We start from the raw sequence: 12,763 nt of genomic DNA on the forward strand, positions 1-12,763 counted from the left end.
TTTTTTCTTGAGGAAAGCGAGGTAGATAGTTGTCCCATTTCATCAATGAGAAAACAGGGAAGCAATGTACCAAGTCACAGCTGTAAGACAACCTAGTATTTTACTGTCCATAACCATTCCCCTCCCACTTTGGATCAATGATCTTTCCCCAGAGGGGAATGCCTCACAGTCTCACTCCTCCCTTCAGGGTCAGGTTTGAGTATCTGGGTCTGATCTCTTACCTTTAGCTGTAGGCTGCATCTTCCTGTCCCTTTCCAACTCTTCTTCCTGTAGGCGGCTCATAATTTCCTCTAGGATCTTTCCAATCTCCTCAAAGGATGGGCGCAGTTTGGGATCCATCTGTAGGCATCCATACCAGCCATAAGCCCTGCGCTTCACTTCTTACCCCCAAAGATGAAATTTGAATCTGTTCCTGGTATCTTAAAATTCAGGTTGGGTAACTAAAGTTTTCTCATCATATTAGGACTGGCTGGTGCTATAGTTCAACAAAGAAAACCTGGCAAAGCTTGGTCAGTATTCAGGGCCTAGCTATGGGTCTACCCTGAAGGCTAAGGACTGAAAAATACAAAGTGTGTTTGTTTGTTTGTTTTTCTCCTTTGGTCCAGGGCACTCTGGAGAGCCTGTACAGGCCAGAGTAGGAAATATGCTTGGTGTTACACATCTGGGGAAACTGATGCCATGCCCTTTATGAGACTAATTTGTAGCCTTTCCCTACAGTCCTAACCAAATGAAAAGGACTCAGCACCTGACCAAAACCAGGTAAAGACACTCACATTACAGCAGTTGAAGGTAAGCTGCAGAAACTCGGGGGGGCAGTCTCCCACCATGTGCTGGAAAGCATCATAATCCAGTCCGAAATTCTGTGGATGAGTTAAGTGGAAACATGTACAGGGAACATGAACAGATAAGTCATTAATCATACACACTCATCCTGGCCTACACAGAAGAGGCTAGGAACTGCTTCAGAAGTAGCTACAGATTAGTTCCAGCAACTCCACCCCAAGGATAAAACAGTTCCATAACCAAACCAACCCTATCCCTGAGGTGACTGTCCCATGCTGGTGGCTCACCTCTGTGCGGGGAAGATAGTCTGGATCAGCTTGGATGCGGGCGATGATCTCGCAGAGGATGATACCATAAGAGAACACATCTGCCTGGTAGGTGGTCAGACCTCAGTTTTCTTCTCAGTGGAGTAAGGAGTGGTCTATCTTCCCTGCCCCACACCCGCCTCTTAACAGCCTAGGTCTGGGCTACATTACCCATATTCCATTCAAGTCAACCACTGGTTAACAACAGCAAGATGCTAGCCCTACATTTAGCAAGCAGGATACAGATCCTTACCTGGGCCAAAAAAGATAATCAGGCCTTGAAATCTCAAGACTTACCTTCTCATTATAAGGCTCATCTCGGAGAACCTCAGGTGCCATCCAAAAAGGTGAGCCCACTACAGCCAGCTTCTCACTCCCTGTACTGTGAAGTAAAGGAAGAAAGCTTGCTGGTGACTGGCACAACGGGAAGTAACAAAAAATGATTTGCAGCTATTGATTCTCCAGCCACCTCCTGAATTCTGGAATTTCAGGCATGCACCACCATGCCTGGTGTGGTGCATGTATCATCAGCCCTTGAGGCTGTATTTTTGTTGAGACAGAGGCTCATAAAGCCTTTACTGGGCTCAAATTTGCAGTGATCCTCCTGCCTCTGCCTTGAAAGTATTGGGATTATAGGTGTATGCCACCATGCTTGACTACACAATTAGATCTTTTGGCTGTTTGGGTTTTGTTGTTCCCAAGGGTGGGTATAGACTTGGAAAGGTCAAGTCAAGGAAGGAACGTGAGCTGTGGCTAGGTTCGGGCCTTTGGGAAAGAAGCTGGATTTACCCTTAGTTTTGACTATTGCCCATGGTCTTTAGGGTTACTCACCTAGCATCAGGAATCTTCTCAGCCAGGCCAAAATCAGCTACCACTGCAGAGTAACCATTTTCATCTCTCTTTATCAGGCAGTTCTAGGGTTCCCAAAGAAGTGAAAATAAAATAGTTTAGAAGTAGGATTTAGGGCTAGAGAGATGGCTAGGTGGGTTAAGAGCACTGGCTGCTCTTACAGAGGTTGTGAGTTTAATTCCCAGCAACCACATGATGGCTCACAACCATCTGTAATGAGATCTGTCCTGCAGGCAGACATGAAGACAGAACACTGTAACATAGTAAATAAATGAATCTATAATAATAATAATAATAATAATAATAATAATAATAATAATAATAAAAGTTAGTAGGGATTCGCCAGCCATATTGTTACTACTCATGTCTCCCTACCAGAAGATCTTGTCCTGTTTCTTGGTGAACCACACACTTAGCCTGATCTCGGGGTCAAAACTGGGGGCTTTAATACAGCAACTGAGGTTGGTGTGTGTTGTGTGATATTTTGTTTGTGTTCTGACAAAGTTTGCCTGGTGATCAGAGGGTGGAGCCAGCCACTAGTTAACAACAGAAACTGAACTATGGTGGCTCACACCTTTAATCCCAGCACTCAGGAGGTGAAGACAGGAAGTGATCAGGTGGAATGGAGACAGGTAGGAAGCAACTAGTGGCTGCTTCTGGTTCACTGATCTTCCATGTACTTACCCTAATATTTGACTCCCCATTTTTTGTTGATTTAGATTAATTAGATTTGTGATTCAGGTGTGATAGCACAGCCTTTAATCTCAACACCAGGAGGCAGTGAGTTCCAGGCTAGCCAGGGTATGAAACACTGTATGACGGCTATTCTTGGTTGTCAACTTGACTACATCTGGAATTAACTAAAACCCAAATGGCTGGGCATACAAGTGAGACTTTTGTTTTAAATCATTTCCAGTGGGAAGACCCACTTGTAATTGACATTTTTTTTGAGATAGAAGATCCACCTTTAATCTGGGTTACCTTATGATGGCAGCCTATATAAAGGAAGAAGGAAGCTTGCCTCACCCTCACTGATATGTCCACACCTTAGCTGGCATTAGAGCCTACTTCTTTTGAGATTCTGGTATATACCAAAGACTAAATGAGACATCCAGTCTTATGAACTGAACAGCTACTGGATTCTTGGATCTTCTGTTGGTAGACAGCCATTATTGGATTAGCTGGACCACAGCCTGTAAGCCATTCTATTACCTATTCCTTTTGTAAATTCAAGTTCCTCTAGACCAGTGGATCTCAACCTTCCTGATGATATGACCCTTTAATACAGTTCCTCATGTTGTGGTGACCCCAACCATAAAAGTACTTTTGTTACTACTTCAAAATTGTAATTTTGCTACTATTATGAATGTAAATGTTTTGGGAGATAGAGGTTTGTCAAAGGGGTCTTGACCCACAAGTTGAAAACCATTTCTCCAGAGAACCCTAATTAACAGTCTCAAAAACAAAGCAACCCAAGTCAGATGAGTTAATCCTGGATCTTGAAATGATTTATTTATTTTCATTTTGTTATGTACATTGATATTTTACTTGCATTTATGTTTGTGTGAAGGTGTTGGACCCGCTGGAACTAGTTTCAGACAGAGTGACCTGCCATGTGAGTTCTGGGAATTGAACCTGGGTCCTAACAGTGCTCTTGACCACTGAGTTATTTCCCCGGCCCTGTTTCTTTCTTTTTTTTTTTTTTTTCTCTCACCTAAATATTGGTTTAAGCCACCTATTCTCAAAAGCAAAGGGATTGAATCAGTATATAATGGTCTTCATTTGATCCAAGAAACTGTGTGCTTGAGGTCCCATACAGTTTTCTGAGCAGTGGTCCAAAATCTCTTTACCCATTTTCACAGCATGTCAGAAGCAGGTTCACATGAAGACCGAATAGCCACCATCTGACTAGTCATGCTTATGGTAGTGTGACTTCAGGAAAACATGTAGCATTCATTTTTGTGGGGTGGGAGTCCAAGACAGGTTTTGTTTTGTTTTATTTAATTTATTATGTATATAGCACTCTGCCTTCGTGTACCAGATCTCATTACAGATGGTTGTAATTCACCATGTGGTTGCTGAAAATTGAACTCAGGACCTCTCAGCCATCTCTCCAGTTCCCCAAGACAGGGTTTCTTTAGTAGCCCTGGCTGTCCTGGAACTCACTGAGATCTGCCTGCCTCTGCCTTCTGAGTCCTTGGGTTAAAGGCGTGCACCACTACCACCCAGCTACATGGCAGTATTCTTATTCCCACCCAGGGCACTGTGACAAAGTAGATGGAGGAACCAATCAATCAATGGGCACCAATCAATATGAGCAGAACTACCCTAGTAGCTGAGAAACCCTGGAATACTTTGTATTTGTGTGTTTTCTGAGACAGAGTCTCACTATGTAGCCTTGGCTGGCCTAGAACATGAAATGTAGAACAGGCTGGCCTCCAGGTCACAGAGATCTGCTGCCTCTTCTTCCCAAGTACTGGGGGTACAGTATGAGACTCCATACCCAGCCAAAACTGCTATTTCTGACTTGGACTGTTGATGATGATGATGGGATTTGTTGGTTGGTTTTTAGAGACAGGGTTTCTCTATAATAGTTCTGGCTGTCCATGAACTCGCTCTGTAGACCTCTAACTCACAGAGATCCTCCTGCCTCTGCCTTGAGTGCTGGGATTAAAGGTATGTGCCACCACCATTAGGCTGTTTTTTATTTTTTGAAACGAGGTTTGATAGAGCCCAGGTTGACTTAGAACTTGGAGGATGTTGATCCTCCTGCCTCCACTTCCCAAGTGCTGAATTTCCAAAGCACAAATGTTATCCTTTTTCTTTTTCTTTCTTTCTTTCTTTTTTTTTTTTTTTTTTTTTTTTTTTTTTTTTTTTTTTTGAGACACGGCTTCTCTGTGTAACTGGCTGTCCTGGAACTCATTCTGTAGAACTTGCTGGCCTGAACTCACAAAGATTCACCTGCCTCTGCCTCCAGAGTGCTGGGATCAAACCGTATTACACCACTGCCCATTCTTTTTCTTTTCTTTTTTTTTTGGGGGGGGGGCTCGAGGCAGGGTTTTTCTGTGGCTTTGGAAGCTGTCCTGGAACTAGCTGTTGTAGACCAGGCTGGTCTCGAACTCACAGAGATTGGCCTGCTTCTGCCTCCTGAGTGCTGGGACTAAAGGCATGCACCACCACCACCTGGCTCTTTTTTCATTTTATTTCAAGATTTATTTTATTTTTAATTATGTATATATGTAGGTGTGAGTGTAGGTACTCGTGAAGGCAAGAAGAGGGTGTTGCTTCCCTTGGAACTAGAACATGTGTGCTGGGAACTGAACTCAGGTCCTCTGCAGAACCAGTATACTCAAAACTGCTGAGCCATCTCTCCAGTCCATAGCCTTGTCTTATAAGTACTAAGCATGGTCGTAAGTATCAAAGATACTTCTCAGTGGTATAATATGTGCTTAGCTTGCATGAGATTCTTGGTTCAGTCTTCAGCATCCATCCACCAAAAGTATGATCTGGCCCACTTTCCACATTCCTACCCCTGGTACTGCTATGCAACACATCTTTCCCAAACCTGTCATATACAAGTGACCAGGACAAGCCCAGACTTACCAAGCTTGAAGAACCCCATTACATCTTTATCTTGCTTCATATTTTCCTTTTTTCCATTTGGAGTATTTTCTGATACCTATGAAGTAAGTAAGTGTGTGGTGTGTGTGTGTGTGTGTGTGTGTGTGTGTGTGTGTGTGTGTGTGTGTGTGTGTGTGTGTTTTACTGGGATTAAACTCATGGCTCACATATGCACGAGTGTTATATCTGCTCTACTACTAAGCTACACCCCTCGACCTTTAACCTATGAAAAATTATCTTTTAAGGTTTAAGGCAAACTACCTTTGCAATCCTGATTTCTCCAGCCTTCACCTTTCTCCTTAATTCCCTGAGCTCCTCTGTACCACTCCTTTTACAGTCTAGAAGGCCTGAGGAGCAGGTTCGGTTATGAGCTTTCTTTAGTATCAGTTTGTGAGAGAGGCTAAGGACATGCATGGTACTGAACAAATGCTGCCATCTCTAGAGAAAGGAGGAACTCAAATGATCTATAAATAACCCAAAGCTGCAACTAGCTCGCCCCAAATAGCTGCAATGAAAATAGCTCTGACACTCCAGGCTCGGGAAACCCTGCACCCCACCCGATCCTCCAGAGACAGCATAGAGCAGGGATTATTGGTTTACAGAAACATTTGTGGGGCCAGCCTTGATTCAGTCTTCTGACCCAGGCCAGTCCTCTCTCCCTCTCTGTTGCGAATCTGACCAAGTCACCTCCGGTTTATTGTATACCAGGTACACATCATGGCTTCTTCTGACCTTGATGTGCTCACATTATTCTTCTCTGAGCTAAAAGAAACCTGTTATTTCATCACAATAACAATCAATCTTGGACCCCAGAGAACTGGGTGGCTTCCAAGGGCTGTCCTTGTGCTCACCCTGACTTGTTCCTAAGTTCTGTTGGATCAGCACTTGAGATCCCTGACTGTGTCTATGAAAAGATGGGCCCTATGCCAACTGATTAGCTAAAATTCCAGGTGAGGCCACTAAGCCTGTGAGGGAGCTCATATCCCTCACTTCTTTCCTTCATCCTCTTCCTGGTTTACCAACAACTCTCTAGGGTTTGGTCTAATGTCCTGTTTACTGACTGATTCACAATTTTTAGAGACTCTGACTGGGTGTGGTGTACACACCTTTAATCTCAGTGCTCGGAGGCAGAGGCAGGAGGATCTCTGTGAGTTGGAGGGTAGCCTGGTCTATACAGAGTTCCAGAAACAGTGCTAAATAGTAAGACCCTGTCTCAGAAAAGAAAAAAGGTAATAACTACAGGTGCCCTGACAGCCACTCCTCAAGCGTCCCCATTCCTGTTTTCAGACAGAATCTCCCATGTAGCTCAAACTGGCCTTAAATTTGTGATCCTCCTGCCTCATCCTCCCTCAGCTACCTTGAATGCCAGGACTAGATTACAAATATGAGTCATCATATTCTGGCCTCAAACTCACAGAGATCCGCCTGCCTCTGCCTCCTAAGTGCTGGGATCAAAGGAATGCACCACCATTGCCCAGCTGAATCTACTGTTCTAGAGAATTCCCTATACCATCATTAGACCTTAAGAAGTCATTTAGCTTCACCATTTCCAAGAATCCTCAAAAGTCCAGACCCAAGGAGGGATATATAGCCTAGAAACAAGGAGTTGCTGGATGTGGTAGTACATATCTGTAATCCCAGTGCCCAGGAGGCATTGACATAAGGATTGCTCTTTTAGAGCCAGCCAGGGTTCCTTATAAAAGGAATTGTTATAAGTTCCTAGGGTGTTTTTTGCTTTGTTTTGTGTGTGTGTGTGTGTGTGTGTGTGTGTGTGTGTGTGTGTGTGTGTGTGTGTTATGCCTGCAAGTATGTTTGAGCACCATGTGCATACAATGTCTCCAGAGGGCACTGGCTTACAGAAAGTTGTGAGCCACCATGCTGTGGTTGGGAATGGGACCTGGGTCCTCTGGAAGAGCAGCCAGCAATCACAAAGGCTGAGCCATCTCTCCAGCCCTCCCTACATTTTGTTTTAAGCCCATTGGTAAAGAGAATACCTACTCTCATATATGGTATATTTTCGTTTGGTCATCTTGGTCTTTTTTTTTGTTTGTTTGATTTGGTTTTTTGAAAGTCTCACTAGATAGCCTGAGCTAGCGTCAAAATGTGATCACCATGCCTCACTATCCAAGCACTGGAATTATAAACTTTTCGATCTGTGCCCAGATAGCTCCTTCATTTTTACAACAACAAGCTCAAAAAGAGTACTAACATGACAAAATATTTTCAGAATACGCTACACTGCTGAGGAGCAGGGCGTTTTCTTCCAGGAAGCTTTACCATCTTGGCCTAGAGTGATCTCACGCTGAATATTCAATTATAAAATACTGAACTGTTCTTTAGTTATTTTTCTCTTTCTTCCTTCTCTCCTTCCTCTCCCTCTCTCCCTCTTCCTCTCCCTCCTTCTTCTTTTCCTCCCCCCTCCCCCCAAGAAGGGTTTCTCTGTGTAGCCCTGGCTGTCCTGAAACTCTGTAGACCAGGCTGGCCTTCAATTGAGAGATCTGCCTGTCTCTGCCTCCCAAGTGCTGGAATTAAAAGTTTGCACCACTATGATATGGCTCCTTTAGTTATTTCTCAATGAAGCCATGTGTAACTATAGGTTAGAAATTCCCCTTTTCTTTCTTTCTTTTTTTGTTTTTTTTTTTAAGACAGGCTTTCTTTGTGGCTTTGGGGGCTATCCTGGAACTAGCTCTTGTAGAGCAGGCTGGCCTCGAATTCACAGAGATCCACCTGCCTCTGCCTCCTGAGTGCTGGGATTAAAGGCATGTGCCACCACCGCCCGGCCCTGAAATTCCCCTTTTCTATAATTTTTCCATCCATGAATCCGGCATAGGACACATTCATCTAAGTATGGAGGATAACTTGTTGCAAATTTCTTCTACTTTAGAAGAAACAATTCTTTTAGTAGAAAGCCAAAGATCTGATTTTGGCTATATGCATGTATGTGTGTGTGCAATGTGTATGTGGGGAAGGGAATAAAGTGACTACTATTCTTGGATGTGTTATGACATTGCTATACTCTGGAGCTAGAGAGACAGCTCAGAAGAAGAGCACTGGCTGCTCTTGCAGAGGACACAGGTTTGTTTCCCAGCAGCCACATGCCAGCTTACAACAGACAAGAATCCAGTTCCAGGGGATCTGATAACCTCTTCTGGCCTCTGTATCCTAGGCATTCAAATGGTGGATACACATTCATGTAAGCAAATATTCATAAATATAAAATGAAAATAAACCTTCAAATTAAACCTTTGAACAAAGCTTAGAAGACTTTAATTTGGCTCTTGGGCAGATGTCCTATTAAGTACCCTAGATAGCCTTACAGTCCTCCATTAACTCAAATAATATTTAAAGGCCTTGTCATGGAGCCCGGAGGTGGTGGCACACACCTTTAATCCCAGTACTTGGGAGGCAGAAGCAGGTGGATTTCTGTTGAGTTCGAGGCCCACCTGATTTACAAATCAAGTTCCAGGACAGCCAGGTATACACAGAGAAGCCCTGTCTCAAAAAGAAAGAAAGAAAGAAAGAAAGAAAGAAAGAAAGAAAGAAAGAAAGAAAGAAAGAAAAAAAGCCTTGTCACGGAAGTATCCTGGGACATTCAGCCTTCAAGTTCCTGCTTTGTAACAAAGCCAACTTTCTCTGAAAGAAAGTCTTTTCTAGCCTGGTCACACAGCAATCTGGACAACAAAACAATACTACAGAGACCAGCCAACATCAAAGACGAACTGGCAGGATGGCAGAAACTCAATCACACAATAGAAATGGGTCAGCACACGGTGGCCCACCGAGCACTCCAAACGTGCATTCTCTTGACTCACTATCACCCAACTCTGCTATTACAAGAGCTGCATAATTGGTTTAAGGATATAAAACTGCATTTGGACAAGAGGTATGGACTCTGAAGTCTTGAGGTCTACTGAGAGCATGATAAATATAGTTGCTAACAATATGCTATATTTTAAAATTTGTGAGATAGTATACTTTAAGTGTTCTCGAAACAAAAATGATGAATGTGTGTGATATAACATGTTAATTGGTTTAATTTAGCCATGCCATTGTGAACATACTGTATTCTGTATCATAATTGTGCATGACTTTATGAGCTAAATAAATGAATGGGAAAAATAAAAAAAAAGAGCTGCTTCCTGGAGTCCATGGAAGAGAAAACTGACAGAGCTCCCCCACTCTCCTGAAGCTCCCCATGTGCTTCTGCAGCGAACACTCAGGAGACTAAAGTAAATATAAAGGCTCTCAAGATGTGAGTATCACCTGGCTCCATGATCAAAATTGCCTGCTCTGAGCAGACAGAGACTGGTTTGGTTTTTGATTTTTAGGATCTCTAGCCTGGCCTTGAGCTCTATGTAGTTGAGAATGATCTTGAACTTCTGATCCTCCTGCTTCTATCCAGTGCTGGGGATCAAATCTTTGTGCATGCTAAGCAAGCACCCTACCAACTAAGCTATATCCTTAGCCCAGATAGAAACTTTCTAAGGATTAACTATCTAATACTGGATTATGATTTGATTAAAAGTTAAATCTAGAATAGAGATCCCCGTATTCCTAGGTTCTTTAATAATTTTTTTGAACCCTCTGTTTCTCAAGAGTTATGAAATGAAAGTCTTTATACCTTTGATGTGAGGTCCCGATGGAAAATGCCTTTGAAGTGAAGGTAGCTGAGGCCCACTGCTATATCATAGGCCAGTTTCACTCTCACAGTCCAGGGTAAATACAGGGTACTGTCTAGCAGCTGTTCCAGGTTCCCAGAGTTGATATACTGCAACACAGAAGGAAAGCCCAGCTATTATTTATCAGAAATGTTTAAGCTGGTGGTAAAAGCATAAGCAAACGCTTTGAAACTACATTTGTTCTTTTATTTTTTAAGAATTTACTTTGTTGTTTTTCTGCATTTTTTGCTTTGTTTTGTTTTTGATTTTTGAGATACGGTTTCTCTGTGTAACCTTGGCTGTCCTGGAACTCAATATGTAGACCAGGCTGGCCTCAAACTCAGAGATCCGCCTGCCTCTGCCTCCCAATTGCTGGGATTAAAGGTGTGCGCCACCAACACCCAGCTAGTTTTCTGCTTTTCTTGCTAAGATCAGATATAAAGATTTACTTTTATGTGTATGAATGCTTGAATGCATCTATGTATAGTACATGCATGCCTGGTGCTCACAGAGGCCAAGAGGGTGTCAGATCCTCTGGAACTGGAGTTACTGGCTCTACAAGAACAGCAAGTGCTCCTAAACACTGAGCCATCACTTCAGCCATTTATTTTGTCTTGGGGTAGTGTGTGGGGATAATCTTCTTGTGCACTAAGTGAAGACATGTCTGTCCTGCCTCACCTGCCTGAGTCATCTTCTGATTGGTTTAATAAAGAGCTGAACAGCCAATAGCTAGACAGTCGAGGATAGGTGGGACTTCCAGGCAGAGTTAGAACCTGGGAAAGAATCTGAGGGCTAGGGGATTTGACAGCAAGAAAGTGTAGTAAGTCAGACACACTGTACTGAGGAAAAGTAATGAGCCACATGGCAGAACACAGGTTAATAATGAAAATAATTAAAATTTGACCGATGAGATAAAAGCCTTAATAAGAGCTAGCTGGGAACAAGAATAAGCCTAAGTTAAGGCCAATATTTCATAATCAATAAAAAGTCTCAAGTGTCATTATTTGGAAGTTGGCAGTCCAAAGAAAGACCTGCTGCAGTAGTGTGTTTCATGTAGCACAGGCTGACCTCAAAGTCACTGTGTAGCCAGGGGTGACTTGGAACTCATCCTCCTAGCCTCTATCTCCCAAGTGCTGGGATTAAAGGCATATACCACCATGCCTGCATCTTTAAATTTTTTTTTTTAGTTTTTTTGTTTGAGACTATATAATCTTAGCTGTCCTGGAACTCAGTTTGTAGACCAGGCTGTCTTTGCACTCATAGAGAGATCCACCTGCCTCTGCTTCCTGGGTGCTAGAATTAAAAGTATATACTATCACAAGCAAGATTCTTTTGTTGTTGTTTTGTTTGTTTTTTGGTTTTTCTTTTTCTTTTTTTTGGGGGGGGGTTCGAGACAAGAGTTTCTCTGTGTAGCTTTGGAGCCTATCCTGGCACTCACTCTGGAGAGTGGGCTGGCCTCGAACTTACAGAGATCTGCCTGCCTCTGCCTCTGCCTCCGGAGTGCTGGGATTAAAGGTATGCGCCACCAACGCCCGGCTGTTTTTCGGTTTTTCAAGACAGGGTTTCCCTGTGTAACTTTGGAGCCTGTCCTGGAAGTTGCTCTGTAGATCAGGCTGGTCTTGAACTCACAGAGATCAAGTGCTGGGACTAAAGGCGTGCACCACCACCGACTGGCATGATTATTTTTTTAATTGAAAAAAAAAAAGATTCATGTGTATGGATGTTTTGCCTGTATGTATATATGTGTACCATCTGTGTGCCTGGTACCCTCAGAGATCAGAAGATGATGTTGGAGCTCCTGGAACTGGAGTTATAGATGGTTTTCAGCCACAGGTGAGAAGCAAGTAGGAAATGAACCTGGGCTCTCTGCAAGAACAGGTGGTCTTAACTTCTGACCTCCAAGTCCCCTGTGCTAATTTTGTTGTTTTCTTTTCAAGGCAGGTCAAACTCACATAAATCCTCTGCCTCCTGAGTGCTCGGATTAAAGGTGTGTGCCACCATGCCTGGCCTGATTGTTGTTCTTTTAAGACTGAAGAAATAACTGAGTGCTGTGGTAGTATATGCTTTTAATCTGACACTTTGAGGCAGATCTCTGAGTTTCAGGCCAGACAGTGCTATATAGTAATACCCTGACTAAGGAGAAAAAAAAAAAAAAACAGAGCAAAAAAGTGTGTTTGTGTGTGTGTGTGTGTATCAATAACAGTATTTTAGTGAATATTTATATAATGCTTGTACTACACCAAACACTTCTAAAAATTGAATGCACATTATCTCATTTAATCTATACAACAGCCTACAAAGTAAGTGTACTTTGGGCTAAGTACCCCTCCCTTGTCTAAAATGTTTAGGACCAAAGGTGTTTCTGATTTCAGAGTTTTTCTACTTTTGGAACATGTACATAGATCTATCTGCATTACTCTCATATTACAAAAGACATTTAAAGATTAAGCAAGGTTATTCAATTATTAAGGGCAGAATCAGGCAGACAATACAGTCTAGCTCCAGAGTGTATTTTTACAACTACATTCATTGTACAAGGAAATAGAC

The 12,763-nt window shown here is 42.8% G+C and overlaps 1 protein-coding gene across 4 annotated transcripts in view; it reads right to left on the reverse strand.

The window, feature by feature from the left end:
- Tesk2 (testis associated actin remodelling kinase 2) overlaps positions 1–12,763 on the reverse strand; it is an 89,840-nt gene that overhangs the window by 1,710 nt on the left and 75,367 nt on the right. For 2 of the 4 annotated variants that reach the window (XM_027402575.2, XM_027402578.2), the window contains exons 5-10: positions 10,180–10,326; positions 1,920–2,002; positions 1,386–1,470; positions 1,071–1,154; positions 774–860; positions 222–339 (exon numbers count right to left, since the gene is read on the reverse strand). In XM_027402575.2, coding sequence (XP_027258376.1) covers positions 222–339; positions 774–860; positions 1,071–1,154; positions 1,386–1,470; positions 1,920–2,002; positions 10,180–10,326 — 604 coding nt within the window. The remainder of the gene's footprint in view (positions 1–221; positions 340–773; positions 861–1,070; positions 1,155–1,385; positions 1,471–1,919; positions 2,003–10,179; positions 10,327–12,763) is intronic. The other 2 variants (XM_027402577.2, XM_027402576.2) reach the window with 2 other exon arrangements.

Source organism: Cricetulus griseus, chromosome 2, assembly GCF_003668045.3.
Source record: "Cricetulus griseus strain 17A/GY chromosome 2, alternate assembly CriGri-PICRH-1.0, whole genome shotgun sequence".
NCBI classification, from domain to species: domain Eukaryota; kingdom Metazoa; phylum Chordata; class Mammalia; order Rodentia; family Cricetidae; genus Cricetulus; species Cricetulus griseus.